This window comes from Chiroxiphia lanceolata, chromosome 21 (assembly GCF_009829145.1).
Source record: "Chiroxiphia lanceolata isolate bChiLan1 chromosome 21, bChiLan1.pri, whole genome shotgun sequence".
Taxonomy (NCBI): Eukaryota; Metazoa; Chordata; class Aves; order Passeriformes; family Pipridae; genus Chiroxiphia; species Chiroxiphia lanceolata.
In genome coordinates, this window is record NC_045657.1 from 964834 (window position 1) to 979774 (window position 14941).

At 59.9% G+C, this 14941-nt stretch overlaps 2 protein-coding genes across 3 annotated transcripts in view; one reads left to right on the plus strand and one right to left on the minus strand.

Moving 5' to 3' along the window:
* Positions 1–2305: 2305 nt before the first annotated feature.
* OLFML2A (olfactomedin like 2A) lies at positions 2306–9785 on the minus strand. Of its 2 annotated transcripts, XM_032708028.1 has the most exons (8): positions 9685–9785; positions 5688–5951; positions 5420–5527; positions 5140–5325; positions 4660–4921; positions 4319–4549; positions 3972–4157; positions 2306–3728 (listed from the first exon to the last, which is right to left on the minus strand). In XM_032708028.1, the coding sequence occupies exons 1-8, from the start codon at positions 9748–9750 to the stop codon at positions 3127–3129; spliced, it is 1905 nt and encodes a 634-aa protein (XP_032563919.1). In that variant the 5' UTR covers positions 9751–9785; the 3' UTR covers positions 2306–3126. The 2 variants fall into 2 exon arrangements, with proteins under 2 accessions (XP_032563919.1, XP_032563918.1); XM_032708027.1 differs by lacking the exon at positions 9685–9785 and having other exon boundaries at positions 5688–6919.
* An 882-nt stretch (positions 9786–10667) lies between these two features.
* The window catches only part of NR6A1 (nuclear receptor subfamily 6 group A member 1), a 71104-nt gene continuing 66830 nt past the window's right edge, over positions 10668–14941 (plus strand). Inside the window, 1 exon segment of the mRNA XM_032708029.1 lies at positions 10668–10700. The gene's annotated coding sequence lies outside the window, so the exon portion shown is untranslated.

Sequence of the window (14941 nt, forward strand, 5' to 3'; positions counted from 1 at the left end):
CACCACCACCACCCACCGCCCGCTGCCCAGCCCTTTCCCACAGCTGCCCGGAGTTGTCAGCCTTGGCACTTGTGGCTCCACGTTTCCTCACATCCCTGCATCGCCCTGCTGCTCTCCAGACACCGAGCAGGGCCCCTGGTGGCATCAGCGATGTGGCACATGTCCCAGCGCAGGTGGGGGCACAGCATGAGGGCTGTGGCACTGGGACTGAGCCTCCTGCTCCCCATGGAGGACCTGGGGACTGCTGGGCTCTACCAGGAGGCTGCTGGTGTGGCTGGGCACCACGTCCCAGGCACAGCTCTCTGCCAAGCCCCTGGTCCTGGAACCTGGCTGTGCCTGGACAGCTGTAGGATCCGGGTGGAGGCAGCTCCTGGGGTGGGACAAGGACCCAGGTTTTGGTGCACCCCCAGTGGGTGCCAACAGGCTGCAGCCATGGACAGGCTCTGGCCAGGATGTCCCCTGGCACTGTGCCCTGCCCGCTGTACATTCTGCCCACCCAAAGACTGGCCACCCCTGGCTCACCTCAGTCCCGAGGCAGTTCTGTGCTGGGGCAGCATGGGGAGAGCAGGACGCCAGCCTGGGCAGTGGGGCCAGGAATGAGGCAAAACCACCACAAACAAACCAGCCCAACCAGTAACTGAGAAGGAGGCGGGGGGGGATCAGGGCTCACTGCCTGGCTGCACCGAGGGCAGCCGTGCCCGTGGGAGGGGGTTTTGGGACTGAGGGCTGCGGCACCAGAGCCACCTGCCCAGACGGCCTCGGCTGCCCTTCCCAGGCGCCACATTGCTGTCACGGGGCCCTCGGGCACCACAGCCCCCCAACATCCCTGTCTCAAGCTTCATTTGCTGCTTGCTGCTGAACTGAGAGATTTTAATCTTTTAATCACGTTATGAGCCGAGGTGGTGCCGGCCACGCACAGGAGGAATGTCTGGAAGTCAGCAGCGCCCGTCGTGGTGGGAGCCCATCCTGCCCCCACCCACACGTCCCCACGGTGTACTGCTTGGGGACCCCCATGCTCCCCAGCCTGCCTTGTCCTGCCTGAGACTGCAACTTGCACCAGGAAAAGGCCCCGGGACCAGAGACCAGGACGAGGCATCGGGGATGGGTGCCAGGACAAGGATCAGCTCGCAAAGGGCTGCTGGGTCTGAAGCTCCCCGCGGCAGCCCAAACGACCCAACACAAGGTAGTCCTCTGACCACGCAGGTTTCATTCCTCCCTTCCCATGTTTTCTGACCGAGGGGAGCAGAGGGGCGACTGCAGTCCAGCCCTGCGCAGCACGGAGCCACGGCAGCCCCTGCGGAAGAACAACAAAGCCCTGGAATTAGAGATGTGCTGGGAGTTTACTTTACCACAAAAAAATGTCAGAAATCCGTATTGTTTGGACAGGGATTTGCTGGGGATCGCTAGATAAAAGCCTGGCAGGGACCCAGCCCGGGGGGAAAAGTCGGCCGGTTCCTTTCTGTGGCGAGGACTCGCGGCCAAGCGAGGGGAGCAGCGCAGCGCTGGTGCGGGGTCCGGGCCGAGGCAGGGCGGGGGCTGCTGGGGCCGCCGTGAGCCAGAGCAGCACCTGGGAGCAGCGTGGGTCCAGGGAAGGGGGTGCCAGGCTGCCCACGCCTGGCACCGGCTTCGGGTCTTTGCAGGGGAAAACATTTCCGCCTCCCGGGACTCCTCCTGGCTCCACGGCACCGAGAGCCCGGGCGCAGCCCACGGCCCCAGCCGGCGTGCGGGGCTCGGCGGGGCCCAGGGCAGGCTGCCCCCGCAGCACGGACGGGGGCGGGAGGGCGCTGGGAGCGGGGGCTGCTCTCGCCCCGAGCCCCCCTGCAGCTCCGCGCTTGCCAAGTTCTGCGGCAGCTCCGGGGCAGCTGCTCCCGCCGTGCCCACGCTCAGCTGCTCCGCTCTCCAGCAGCGGGGCTCGGCTCCCGGCGGCTCTCGGGCTGCAGCTCAGGCTGGGCGATGCCAAATCCCCTTTACCCCAGGACACAGCAGCGTGTGCTGCCCCAGGTCTGGTCTGGGACCCACCTGCCACTGTGCTGCCGTGGCATCGTGCCGGTGCTGCCGGGGGGATGTGAGGTGTCCCTCTGGGCTCGGCGAGGGGAGCTGTGCCTGCCAGGAGTGCAGTGAATAGCAGCCACATGTGACAGCAACCCCTGGGAACTCCTGGCCGCGGGACAGGACAGTGAGGGACAGGGATGGCGAGGGACAGGGACAGTGAGGGATGGGGCTGGTGAGCGCCTGCCCTGCCCGCTCCTCCCTGCCCAGCTTGAGGACAAACGATAGCACATGCAGCCCGATTTTACATGTTATGTTTTAATACTGTTCACGTCTAAAATGACCAAAACCAAGCCAAGCGCCCGCAGCCCCTTGCCCTGCCTCACCTGGAGAGCGGGAGGGCCATGGGCTCCTCTGCCCAGGGCTCGCTGCAGGCAGGTGTGCAGGCAGGTGTGCAGACAGGACACCCCAGTGCTTTGGGCTGGCTCCTCTGCACCCACTGCCCGAAGGGGCCTCATCTCCAGTGAATGCGTTTAAATAACAAGCTAATGAGCGGAAAAAGCAAGGGCATCTTAACCACATTTCCTAAAATAGCAACCAGCACCTGTTGCTCGTGCCTGGCAGCCAGGGCCCTGCCCACCCCACGGGGCCGGGTGCAGGCCAGGGCACGGGGCTGTCCCGCACTCGCGCCGCTGGCAGCTGCGGTGCTGGCACGGGCGGTCCTGGTGGGTGTGCGGGGAGGGGGCTCGGCTGGGGGCAGTGCAGTGGGTGCTCAGTGCAGTGGTATGGGGTGGGTGCTGCCGTGGTGCCAGTGGTGCCAGAGGGACGTGGGGCTGGGCTTCTCTCTGTTCCCCAGGAAGGCGATGCCAGCTGAGCTGCTGTGGTCCCGGGGGCCACGTTGTCGTGGGGGTGTCTGCTGGGGGCTGTGCTCACACGGACTCCCTGCCCCACAGTGCAGTGGGCACGGGGCAGCTGACGGGCACAGACGATGGGGAGGGGGTTGGGGTGGAAGCCGGGCTGTTGCCACAGCCCTGGTCCAGCTGGGGTCGGAGTGCCAGGCCCAGGCTGCGTCAGGGTGCCCCAGCCAGGCACAGCAGAGGGTGGGTGCAGGAGGGCAGATGGGAACCCCCGGGGTGCTCAGACCACGAAGTGGAGCCCGTATGTCATCTGATGGCCGTTGTCCCAGGCGTAGAGCACCTTCTCCTTGGGGTTGTAGTCGATCTGTGTGGTGAAGGAGTAGTGGTTGAGGAAAGGCAGTCGGAGTTCTGCCTCCGTGTTCGTGTGCGTGTCGAAGGCGTAGGAGATCTGCCCTTCCTTCTGGCTGTAGGTGTCCACAGCGTAGAGGATGCCGCAGATGATGAAGCAGTTCCCGTAGGTGTTGCGCTTCAGCCCCGTCTTCCAGGTGGTTTCCTTGCGCACCGAGAGGTCCCCGGGGTCGAGTCGGCTCAGCACAATCACCTCCTGCTGCGAGTAGTCGTAGTCCACGGAGGGGTAGATAACCCAGAGCCCGCTCTCATCCACAGCAAAGTCAATGTCTGAGTGGCCCCTCCACTTCCAGGGCGTTGTGTCCTCATACACCACATCGTGGAGCAGCGCCCAGCCCGCCACGTACCGCTCCTTCAGGTCATACTTGATGATGTTCTTGGTGAAGGCACGGTTGTAGTAGAAGGCCCCCCGGTACACCACGTGCCCGGTGCCGATCCAGTTGTAGGGCAGCTTGTAGAGGTTGCTCCAGCGGCCTGTGAGGGGGTGGGAAAGGCGCTGAGACCCACTGCAGCACTGGGGTCCCATGCACAATGGCCCGAGTGTGCTGGCAGTGGCAGGGGACTTGTGTCCCCCTCACTGCCCTGTGGGTGCTCCCCAGTGCAGGTCCCCAAGAGCTGCCCACTGCCCCAGGGCTGGCACAGCCAGTGTCACGCGGCACTGGGCACTCACCCAGGAGGAGCCGAGGCCCCTGCACCCACTCGGCTGCTGACCCTCACCCTGTTTGAAGTTGTCGAGGCTCCTGAACTCCACCAGGCTGTTCCCATAGTAGTAGTTGGTGACATAGATACGGTCATCCTTGGCTGCTGGGTCCTTCATCCAGGCCCCCTCGTTGCGCCCGTAGCTGTGGTGCTCCATGGGAGGCTCCACTGACTCGATGGTGCCTTCACACTCCACCTCCTTCACTGGGTACCATGGAGGAGGAGAAGGACGAGGGCTTATCCCTGCCCCAGGCACCTGCCTCCTCCTCCTTCCCCATGGCATGGCTATTGCTGGCCTGGCCTGGCCACGGGCACTGGGACTGCTGGGCTGGGTGCCCCCTCCCAGCTGCCCCCCACTCACCCACCTCTGTTTGGTGTTTCGGGGTCCCCAGTGCTGTCATCCCCCTGCCCAAGGGGGCTGGGGGGGCTGTGGGTGGTGCTGCGGGGGGCCGGGGCAGTGCTGGGCACAGCCGTGGTGTTGGGCACTGCGGTCTCTGTCTGTGCAACAGCTTGGGCTGGGGTCCCCTCAGCTGGGGGGGGTGGGGGACCCCTCTCCTCCTGCTGCTCCGGCACAGCTGGCCCCCTTGCAGGGCTCTCTGTGGGGGGACAAGCTGGGAGTCAGTGCGTTTGCAGGGGCAGCCCCAGCCCCTCTGCCTCGTGGGAGGGTGCTCCCATGGCCCCCCCCGTGCCCCACGCCGGGACTCACCGCGGCTGCCGGCCGGCCCCTCCGCCGCTCCCGCCTGCCCCACCTTGTAGTACGTGATGCCTCGGACCACGGTCTGCTGGTGTGCCAGGGGCTTGGGCTTGGGTGTGGGCTGGGACCCTGCCCTGGCCTTGGTGTTCTCCTTTTTGGGCTTCTCAGGCTTCAGTGGCTTCTCCTTGGGCGCTCGGGGGGCCGCCTTGTCCCCCAGTGCCTTGCGGGTGCTGGGGTACCGCCCCGCCTCCTTCTCTCGGCCGCCTGCCGTGTCCTGGGGGGCACAGCCTGTCAGACCCCCTTCCCTCCCATCCCTCCACTTCCCTGCTGCCACCGAGCCAGGCAGTGGGCACAGGCACCAGCCCCTGGCTGCCAGGGGTGCACCTCTCATAAGCCTGGGGGAGCTCAGCTCTGCCTGGCAGTACCGGCTGTGCCTGTGCGGGGCCGGGCCCTGGGGTACCTGTGGCTCGGGGTACCTGTGGCTCAGGGTACCTGTGCCTTGCTCTCGGGGACAGCAGCCGCGTCCTTCTGCAGCAGCTGGTAGCCCAGGTTGGAGATCTCCTTCTTAATGCTGAGCATGATGTCAGAGTAGTTCTCGTAGCGTTTCATCTGGTTGGTGAGGTGCAGGACGCTCTCCTTCATGAAGTCGTTCTCCCTGCTCAGGTTAGTCTTGATGGTCTGCAGGAGAGGAGAGGCTGGAACCATGGCACCCCCAGAAAGTCCTGAGCAGTTCAGCAGGGAGCACTGCAGGGATGGTGCTGCCAGAGCTCACCTCCTCCAGTGTGTTCATCTGGGCCACCACCTTGCTGATGTAGGAGTGGACCTTCATCAGGTCCATGCTGTACAGCGTTCCCTCCAGCAGGTCCACCATGGACTGCAGCTGCAGAGGAAGAGCAGGGATGGGCCACGGGGCAGGGCTGAGACAAGGGGCTGGGGCACTGTGTGGGGGTGAGGCACAGGGCACAGGAGTGGGCACAGGGCAGGGCTGTGCAGTGAGGGGAGGGTGTGTCTGACCCCCAGTCCCACCATGCCTCAGTTACCTTGAAGAGCTCAGGTGCCTGCTTCTTCAGCTTCTCCATCTTCCACTCGTTCTCGCAGGGGTTCAGCGAGGAGGGGGGCGCGGTGCAGGAGCACTTGCAGTCGGCCCCCGAGCTCACCGTCTCCACCGTGTAGAAATCCTCCACGCGCGCGCTGCCGTTCCTGACGCGGCTGCAGGCGTCCTTGCTCAGCGGCCGCAGGATGCACTTGCAGCGGCAGTCGGAGCCCTCCGAGGTCATCCTGACCTGGTCCGTGTCACCCAGCGCCTGTGGGACACATGGTGAGCCTGGTGTCCCACCAGGGCCCTGCTGACCCCAGCAAGCCATCACAGCCATCCTCCTCTCTTTTGCCTGCCCAGAGTTCTCCCACCACCCCAGGGGCTCCTGGTTGTGCCCCAAAGAGCATGGGGCAGAGTGGCCCAGAGCACCGTGTCTCACCACTCTGCACCCGGGCTGACAGCGACAAAGCCCAGGCAGCTGCTTGTCCCTATGGCCACCAGAGCGTTTTCCAGGCCCGCTTCTGTGGCTGTTTCCCAGCCTCCAGCAAGACCAGAGTGAGCAGGGATGGTGGTAAGACCCAGCAGTGCCTCTGTGCCCCCACGCCCACGGCCTCCAGCCCACACAGCGTTCGTTGTTCGTGGTGACATTGCAGCCACCTCAGGGTGAGCTCGGCCCCTCCAGACTCCAGCAATGGCCCCAGGCACATGCTCAAGGACTCCCTTGTTTCCACACATGGCCCTGACTCACGCTATGAGCCAGGGTGCTTTTCAGCTGGTTTAGCCCAGTTCTCCCTTAGTCCCGCTGTGCTCAGGAACAAGGGAGCCGAGCCCCCCTCACCCCCCACCACTGGCTGTGCGCCCTGGGGGATGCCTGGGCTGGCAGGAGCTGTGCTGGGTGCCCCGTGTGCAGGGATGTGCCTGTTCCAAGCACCCGGGAGGGTGGGATAACAGCGACAGGCAGTGCAGTGACCCTGGAGGGACAGGGCTCTGCCCACAGGGACTCTGACTCATCCTGGGAAACAGAATGGTGGCAGAGCTGGGAAACAAGTTGAGCTCTGGCTCCCGGTCCTCCCCAGACCACAGCAGAGCACAGTGCGGCGTGGGAAAGGGCAGAGGCCCACGGGGTCCATGTCCTGCCTGCAGGCAGCACCCATGGCCACACAGGCACCCTCCCTTCAGAGCCCGACTGGGATGACACGCTGGTGGCACTGGGGCAGCAGCTCTCCCTGAGCACTGCCTGTGCAGCACAGACCCCAGGCTCCCCACAGCCCGGGCCAGGGGCTTCCTTCTCTTCCTGAAGGGCTGCAAAACCTCACACATTTTGCATTTCAAAAAACCCTCTTTCATTCAAAGGGAAACCAGGTCCTGCTGGCTGAAGAAAAACACCCGGGGGGGGGGGCCAAAGGGCTGTAAATTGAGGAGGATCTAATCAAGCTCTCAGCAGGGAGTAAGGCAGGGACCCCCTCCCCAAACACCAAGTCAACAGGCTCGCACCTCTCCGGGCCCCCTGACCTCCCCATGGCCATGCTGGCGCTTGTGCAAACAGGCAGGAGGATTCACAGCCTGGCCACGAGCTGCCAGCCCCTTCTCACAGAGCCAGGCAGCTCCCCAGGCCTGAGCTGGGCAGCTGTGCCGGCCACGAGCAATGTCCATCCAGGACACTGAGCTGCATGAGGTCCTGGTGTGCACACACATCCCTGTGGGAACCCCACGTGAGGTCCCAGGGTGCCCCATGGGAGTCCCACTTCAATTCCTAGCCAGGATCCCCTATTCCCACCAACACCCAAGCACCAGTGAAGGTTCCACCACCGCAGCACAGCCCCACACCCAGGCACACATTGCAATCCCACCCACCCTCAGCACCTTCTGCAGGGCAGGGCTGCAGCTGCCTGGGCTGGCAGCTCTTTCCCAAAGGAGCAGGTGACTGTGGGCTGCGGGTCCCCTCCCACGGCCCTGGCACGCTGTGGTGGAAGGCACGAGTGGCACAGAGGCCCTGCATGTCCCACTGGGGTGAGGCACAAACAAGCGGGTACCCAGAGCAACAAACGTGCCTGGAGCAGCCACAGCAGCTGTGACAATGCACAGTGAGGGGGTGTCCGGCACACAGAGCCTCCCCCACGGCAGGAAGGGCCAAGCCCTTCCCAGGGACCCCCCAGTTCCAGCCCTGTGTGTGCCTCACTGCTCCACAGCCGGGGCAGCCGCCCGCCTTCACGTGGGGCCGTAACACTAAACCTTGTCCTGCCTTTTACCAGCTCCTTAAAACAGGAACCACATGTTCTATTTATACAGAAAAACTCATAAACAAGGAAATATTAAAAACCAGGCTCTGACGTGGGGAGCCTCTGCAAGGGTCACCCACTGTGGGTGCCCTCTGTCAGCCTGTGCCTGGCTGTGCCCGGCTCGGCAGGGCACAGCCCACACCTGCCATACACATGGACCCTCTCCTGAACACTGGACAGGTGGGTCGGGATGTGGAAGCACACAGCAGCCTGTGCTGCACTGCCTGCTCCGGGTGGGAATCCAATGGCTCCCTAAGAAATCTGCGTGAGGGCTGCTACAGCCCTACAGGGGCTCTGGTGGTTCTTTCCCCGGATGCCTCCGCTCACTGCAGACCCCAGCCCGGGGTGCAGGAGGTGGGTGCTGCCCATCCTCTGGAGTGGGTCCCAGATCCACAGGGGCTGCACAGCCATGGCTGGTGCGGGAGAGTGTCCCTGCACTTTGCTGAGGGTTTCCAAACTCCCAGCTTTATGAGCTGGGTAATTTTCCCAGTTTCGGAAACCTCCCGCAAGAGCATCCATGTGAGCACTGAGTTTGTGACATTATTTGGAGAAAGCAGGACCTTTGACAATGACCCTTGGCCAGCTTTTAAGCTCTCCTTTGGCTGCTGCCAGAGGACTCGTCTGGGAGGAAAACACGCTGTGTTGATAAGCTGCTGCGCCGCACGCCTCTGGCACAGCTGCTGGAAGGCATGTCCCCGTCATGGGAGGGAAACCATGTCACCCTCCTCTTCCTCCTCCTCCCAGGCTTGGCACAAGGTGTCAAACACATCCTGCAGCTGAGGCAGAACGGTGCTGGCAGGGCTGGGCCGTGGCTGATGGCAGCCAGGCCCCGGGTGCTGGCACTGCTCGGGCGTCCCGTGTCGGTCACGGGGACACGGCCATGCCAAGCACTTGTGTGGCACACACATGCCCACTGAAGGGATCTCATCCAACAGCAAGAACGGAGAAAACACCTCTGAGCACAGCAGGCAGCACCTGCGGGGAGGGAGGCATGGAGGAGGCAACAGCACCGTGTGGGTCTGTGGGCTGCGGATCCCAGAGTCCTTTGGGCAACATCACCCCTGGCACCCTGCCGGGAACCCAGCACAGGGCATTCCAGGCTTTGGATATCTGTTCCAAGCCAAGTGCTGCTGACAACAGCTGTGCTATCGTCCTATTCCACCAAATGTCTTGGAAAATTCTGTATTTTTAACATTTTGGTGAGCCTGGCAGTAGCTGCGCCCAGCACCATCCCTCTGGGCTGGATCCCGGTGTCCCTGCTCCGGCCCCCGAGGCCACTGACCCCGCGGGAGACAGGTTCCAGCTGGAACCGAGGGCTCCTGGATCCACGGGAGAGGGTGGCTCCCCCCCGCTTCCCGCGCCTCACCCCCGCTTGTCCGGGCTATTCTCTCTGGCACGGAGTCGCTCATTGCAGCGCCCATCGCCGCAGCTCCGGGGCTTGGGCACCTCCCAACCCCGCGAGCGCGCCCCCCGCCCGGGCCATTCCCTGCGCCGAACCCGCACCGCGAGGGGAGCACCGGCACCCGCACCCGGCCCCTCCCGGGACCCCCGCCCGCTCCGCCCGGGACCCCCCGACCCGCCGGGCACCGCCGGGGACACCGGACCTGCCCCACAGGGACGGCGCTGCCCTCGTCCGCTCCCGGGCACGGCGGCCGGGACCCCCTGGCCGTGGTCGCCATCCCGGTCCCGACCCCCGTCGGTGCCGGTGCGGTCCGTCCTTACCGTGGCGGTGCCGCGCGCCGCGGCCAGCGCCGGGAGCAGGAGCGCGGGGAGCAGCAGCGCCCGCATGGCGAGAGCGGCGGTGACCGCCCGCACCGAGCGCCCGCTCCGCCCGGCCCGGCCCGGCGGCGGGGAGGAGCCGCCCGTCCCGCCCGCCCGTCCGTCCGTCCCGCCCCGTCCCGGCGGCGGCACCGGCCCCAGCAGCGGCGCCGCGGCGGCGAGGGCGGCGCGTCCCCCCCGGGCGGAGCCGGCCGTGCCCGCCCCGGTACCGCCCGGGCTCTCATGTACCGGGGTGCCCGGTGTCCCCGGGCGAGCCGGGCCGGACCCTCGCTGGAGCTGCCCGGTTACCCCTTTCACGGTGCCCAGTGCCGGTGCCCCGTTTCTCCTCTCCCGGTGCCGGTGCCCCTTTCCCCTCTCCCCATGCCCAGTGCCGCTTCCCCTCTCCCGGTGCCCGGTTCCCCTCTCCCGGTGCCGCTTCCCCTCTCCCGGTGCCCGGTTCCCCTCTCCCCTCTCCCGGTGCCGGTTTCCTCTCTCGCGGTGCCCGGTGCCCGGTTCCCCTCTCCCGGTGCCGGTTTCCCCTCTCCCCGTGCCCGGTGCCCGTTTGCTCTCTCCCGGTGCCGGTTTCCCCTCTCCCGTGCCCGGTGCCGCGGGCAGTGCCCGGGGCTCGGCCGGCGGGTGCCCCCTGGCGCCGCGCCGGTCCCGGTGCAGGGTCGCGGGGGGGCCGGGGCGGGCCGGGGCTCGGAGCCCGGGGCGGGGCCGGCTCCCCGCGGGCGGCGCTCGGACTACGGCTCCCGTGGTGCCGCGGGGGGGCGGAGCGGGGCGGGCCGGCCCGGCCGAGCGCGGCGCGGCCCTGGCTGTCAGCAGCGCCCGGGCGGCCATGGGGCAGCGCGGCCGCCGGGGCCGCTGAGACCCGCCGCGCCCCGGCCCGGCCCGGCGCGGCCCCGGCGCCGCCATGGAGCTGGAGCCGCCCGCCGAGCTGCCGGAGCCCCGCGCCGCCAGCAAGGGGCCGCCCCGCACCGGTGAGTGGGGCGCGGGGCTCGGGCGGGCCGGGGCGGGGGCCGGCGGGGCCGGGGCCGAGCTGCACGAGGGGGTGCCGGGGGTCGGAGCGTCCCGGCGGCCGCAACTTTCCGCGGCCGCGGGGCACAACAAAGGGCCGCTGCCCGCCCTGCCCCGCTGCCCCCGCGGGCCGGGCCGGCGGGACCCGCTCGGGGCGCTGCGGGGCGGGCGCGGGGCACGCGGGGCTCGGGTCCCCTCGGACGCTGCGGCGCTTCCTGCGAATTTAACTCGTTTCGCAAAAATCGCCTTTTCCCCCTCCGAACGCGCGGGGCCGCGGGGAGTGCGGGGTGTGCGGGGCCGCTGCCCGGTCGCTCCGGGCGGGTGTCCCGGTACAGCCCGCGCGGTGTCCCGGTGCAGCCCCCGGGGGTGTTTCCCTCACCCTTGTGAGCCGGTCCCGGCCCGGGGTTTATAGGCACCATTTGGGACCCTTTTACACTTCCCTTATGCAGATGCCGCATCTGCACTTGAATGTCCCTGCCAATTTTTATGGTTTACAATTGCATTTTACCATCTTAAGGTACTCGGGTTCTCTACAAAGGGTTTGCTCAGACAAAAGAGGCTTTTTATCAGGCAGCATCCTCGGTTTGAGATACAGGCGGTACCAAGACACACGCAGTGCGGGAACTGCAGAAACGGGCATTTCTGTAACCACCCTGATGTGTAATTCTGAGCTGTGTCCCTGGAAACACTTTATTCCTCCTCGCTTAATTAGATGTCCACTTGGATGAAAGACACTTAATACCCTTAGATACTTTAATAACGCTTTTAATACTTTAATACATCCTTAATACTTTTTTGAACTTTATGGCTTAATTTGTGAAGTGTTGTTGCTTTGGTGTCCCTAAGAGTCCAACAATATTAATACTTTGTCTGCATTTGCTATTTTTCTCGCAGAGGTGGGATTTTGGGGGAATCTCTTTTGATTAATCAGATTAGTTCTAAGAGTTCCTTGCATGTCTTGTATAGCTGTTTCATGTGACAGACGTACCTGTGGCTGCAGTTAGTCTTTTGAATGGATAATGTGACAACCTTTTACTACTTTGCCTTCAAAAATGTGAAATACTGGCGCAGTGTTGAGACATTGCTTGACCTTCAGTCTTTCTAAAGCCTTGGGCGGCCAGGGGAGGAGCAGAAAAGACTGGGTTGTTAATTCATGGGCTTATAAAATACCTGCAAATGGTAATGACAAATGAAGATTCTTAACATTTCCTCTTTCTAAGGAAAATTACTGGCACTTCTGATACCTCGAGCATCTTAGTGAAAGCAGTTAAAATTGTATGATGCAAACGTAGGTACACAGGACAGAGATTTAAAAGTCGGATTGTATTCTTGGTGGCTATGTTAAAATCATTAATGAACTTAAGCTCTGCACGTGGCTTCTGTGTTAACCCAGAGTAAACTGCTGCAAGTTTATTGGTGTCTCCGGTGAGAGAAGCCTCGGGATAACTTTCAAATGACGTGGTTTTATTTCAGCAGTTACGGGCAATTGCAGCCTCATTATTTGAGGGGGCACTTGACATTCTCAGAATATAAAATGATGGCTTTTCCCTTGCCAATTTGAGTACATCCCCTTCCATGTAAGAAACATATTTTGTCATTGAGCAAATTAATGGCAACGAGCGAAACCAATTTTTTTAAAAGTAATTACATTAAGGTGTTCATTTTTCCTGCAGTAGTAGCAATTATTTCTCAACAGGGTCTCATTTAAGAGCAGTTTCCCTATAGCTTCAGTTGGCACGTTTTTCCTCTGTGAGTGAGACGTGATGGCTTTTACACAGTTTTAGTTATTTTTTGTTTTAGCTAAAATAGGGATAAGGCAGGTTATCTAGAATTAAGGTAACTTTAGATACTTTGTTGTGCAGTGTGGTCACAGAAGACAGATTTATCAGGAAACAACTTGAATTTTGTGTTCCTGTAAAATTATCAGAGTTTCAGATAGGCAGATTACTGATCTGGATGAACTTCATACCAGAGAGAAGAGGAAGGTTGTCAGAGCACAAAGAATGTAAGGTTTTCAAAGAAAAATCCCTTTGCCTGCATCCCTTCCGTTTTCCACAGCGCTCCCAAACTTTACTGGCACAACACTGACATTTTTAGTGGTTTTTAGGCTTGGTCGCTTTGCATCTGATGAGATAAGCCTTTGCTTAACAAAGACTATTTCATTGATACAGTTGGGTCTTGCTATAAACATTTCTTTGAAGATTTAGGAAGAAAAACAAATGGAGTTGTCGGATGGCAGTGCTGCTGAAGTCAAATGTCTCTGAATAAACAAGAAGCTACAGTGTTATTTCAGCTCAGCGTTAGCTTGTTGAATGTGGATAGCTCTTGCTATTGTAAATAATAATAATAGAAAATAATAAATTGAATTCTGAACTCAGGTCTGTGATGGAAATGAAAGACTTGCGATTTAGGAAGAACTTAATTCCTTTGTTTGATTTGATGGTAAGATGGAAAAATACCTCTTGGTGTAAAGTTGGAATTTGGTATTGATGTCTTCTGTAGATCATTAATCAGGAAGATGGGTTTATGCATGCCTTTTTGTGCTGAGCCCAGGACTGTGCTGGATGCTGAGCAGATGCAGTGTGTGATGTGACACTGCAGCAACAGGATTTTTTTCCCTGCTTTGCTATAAAACAGTATAAAGATGCTGTGTTACAGAAAATGAGGGAACTTTCCCATCTAGGAGGCTATTTCGTGATTGTTGGGAAGCAATAGCTGTCTTTCTGTCCTGCCTCTGGCAAATCCTTTGTGGTATCTCTTTTTTTGGTGGGGAAAATGTGCCAGTGGTTTTACTGAATTACCATTCAGCTCCTATGTGGTCGAGCTTTGAACAGATGCATTTACGCCAGCATTCTGTGAGAATGGGAGCACAGTTTATCCTGTTGATAAACTGCCTATTTAAATAAAGCCTTCAGCAGTGTAATCTGGTAATTCTAATTAAGTCATTTACATAGAGAATTGGCCCAGGGTTTCATCAGATGGCTGCTGGGGAGCTGAAGTGCATTCTTCCCCTCCAGCTGTATTAAACCAGCCTTTTGATCCTGTCCTTTTTTTAGCCTTTAAGCCAGAGTGGTTATCACTGTGCAGAGTTAATTGAGAAAGGGAAGTTGGGGGACAAGGGGACCCTTCGAGGTTTAGCTTTGGTCTTAATTATTACAGTTCTAATTACATAATTAGAAGACTTCCAGATTTTATATGTTGATAAAAATGATTCTGTACAGGTTTTGTTAGAAAGAGGAAATGCACCACAGAGAGGCTTCAGTGAAGTTCTTTATTGGTAAATGATTGCCCATAACTTATCTTGAAAGCAGTATATGCCTGGAGTATCTGAGTTCTCCTCCAGTGCTTCGATAAGGAGGTTTCATTTACTCAGGGTGGACCCCACGTCCTTCAGAGAGCACAAGTTACATGTCTGCCTCCCCTTGCTTAACCATCCCAGCTATGGGCTTGTAGAGGTGGTGAAATTTAAACTTAGAGAAATGTCTGGTCAGTGTGAAAGATTAATTTTTTTAAACCCGTTTTCCCTTCATGAACACATCAGGAAAAAAAAAAAAAAACAGGGAAAATTTATCACGGCTCTCGTGCCAGGCTGACTGCAAACTGCTGTGATGGCCTTGTCTGGAAATACCTCTCAGCTGAAACGTGATAGAAACCTTAAATAGTTTTTATGGAAACATAATCTGGAACCGTGAAGTCCTGGGGACTAAATCTCAAAATTCTCTTGTTGGGTAAAACCCCCCAGCTCTGAGACGCCCAGGGTTTACCTGTGGGAATTGCTTTGGAGCCCTCAGATCCTGAAGCCAAGTGATTAAATGATGGCTGTTGTGGCTGTAGTAAAAATCTGTAAAAGAACTTTGAGTCTCTGAAAGTTCTGCCAAACACCAGCTTGTCCTCCAAAAATCTCTTCATTCACTCTTACAGCTGTAGTTCTATGTTTTTTGGCAATACTTACAAGGAATTATTCCTAAGTATATTGTTGCTTCAGATGTCTTGTGTGTGCTCTTGCCAGGAGACTCCACATCCTCTGCCTGTTTTATCAACAGTAAGGAAATGCCCTTTCTGTGAGTCACAAGCAAATTTTTTTACCTGCAAATTTACCTTACTTGTGATGTTTTACAATATTGAAGGAAACTGAGGAAAGATGCCAGTGTTGGGTACCAGTTTGCTGCTACCAGTTTGCAGTAGCAAGCTCAGGCTGTGGCTG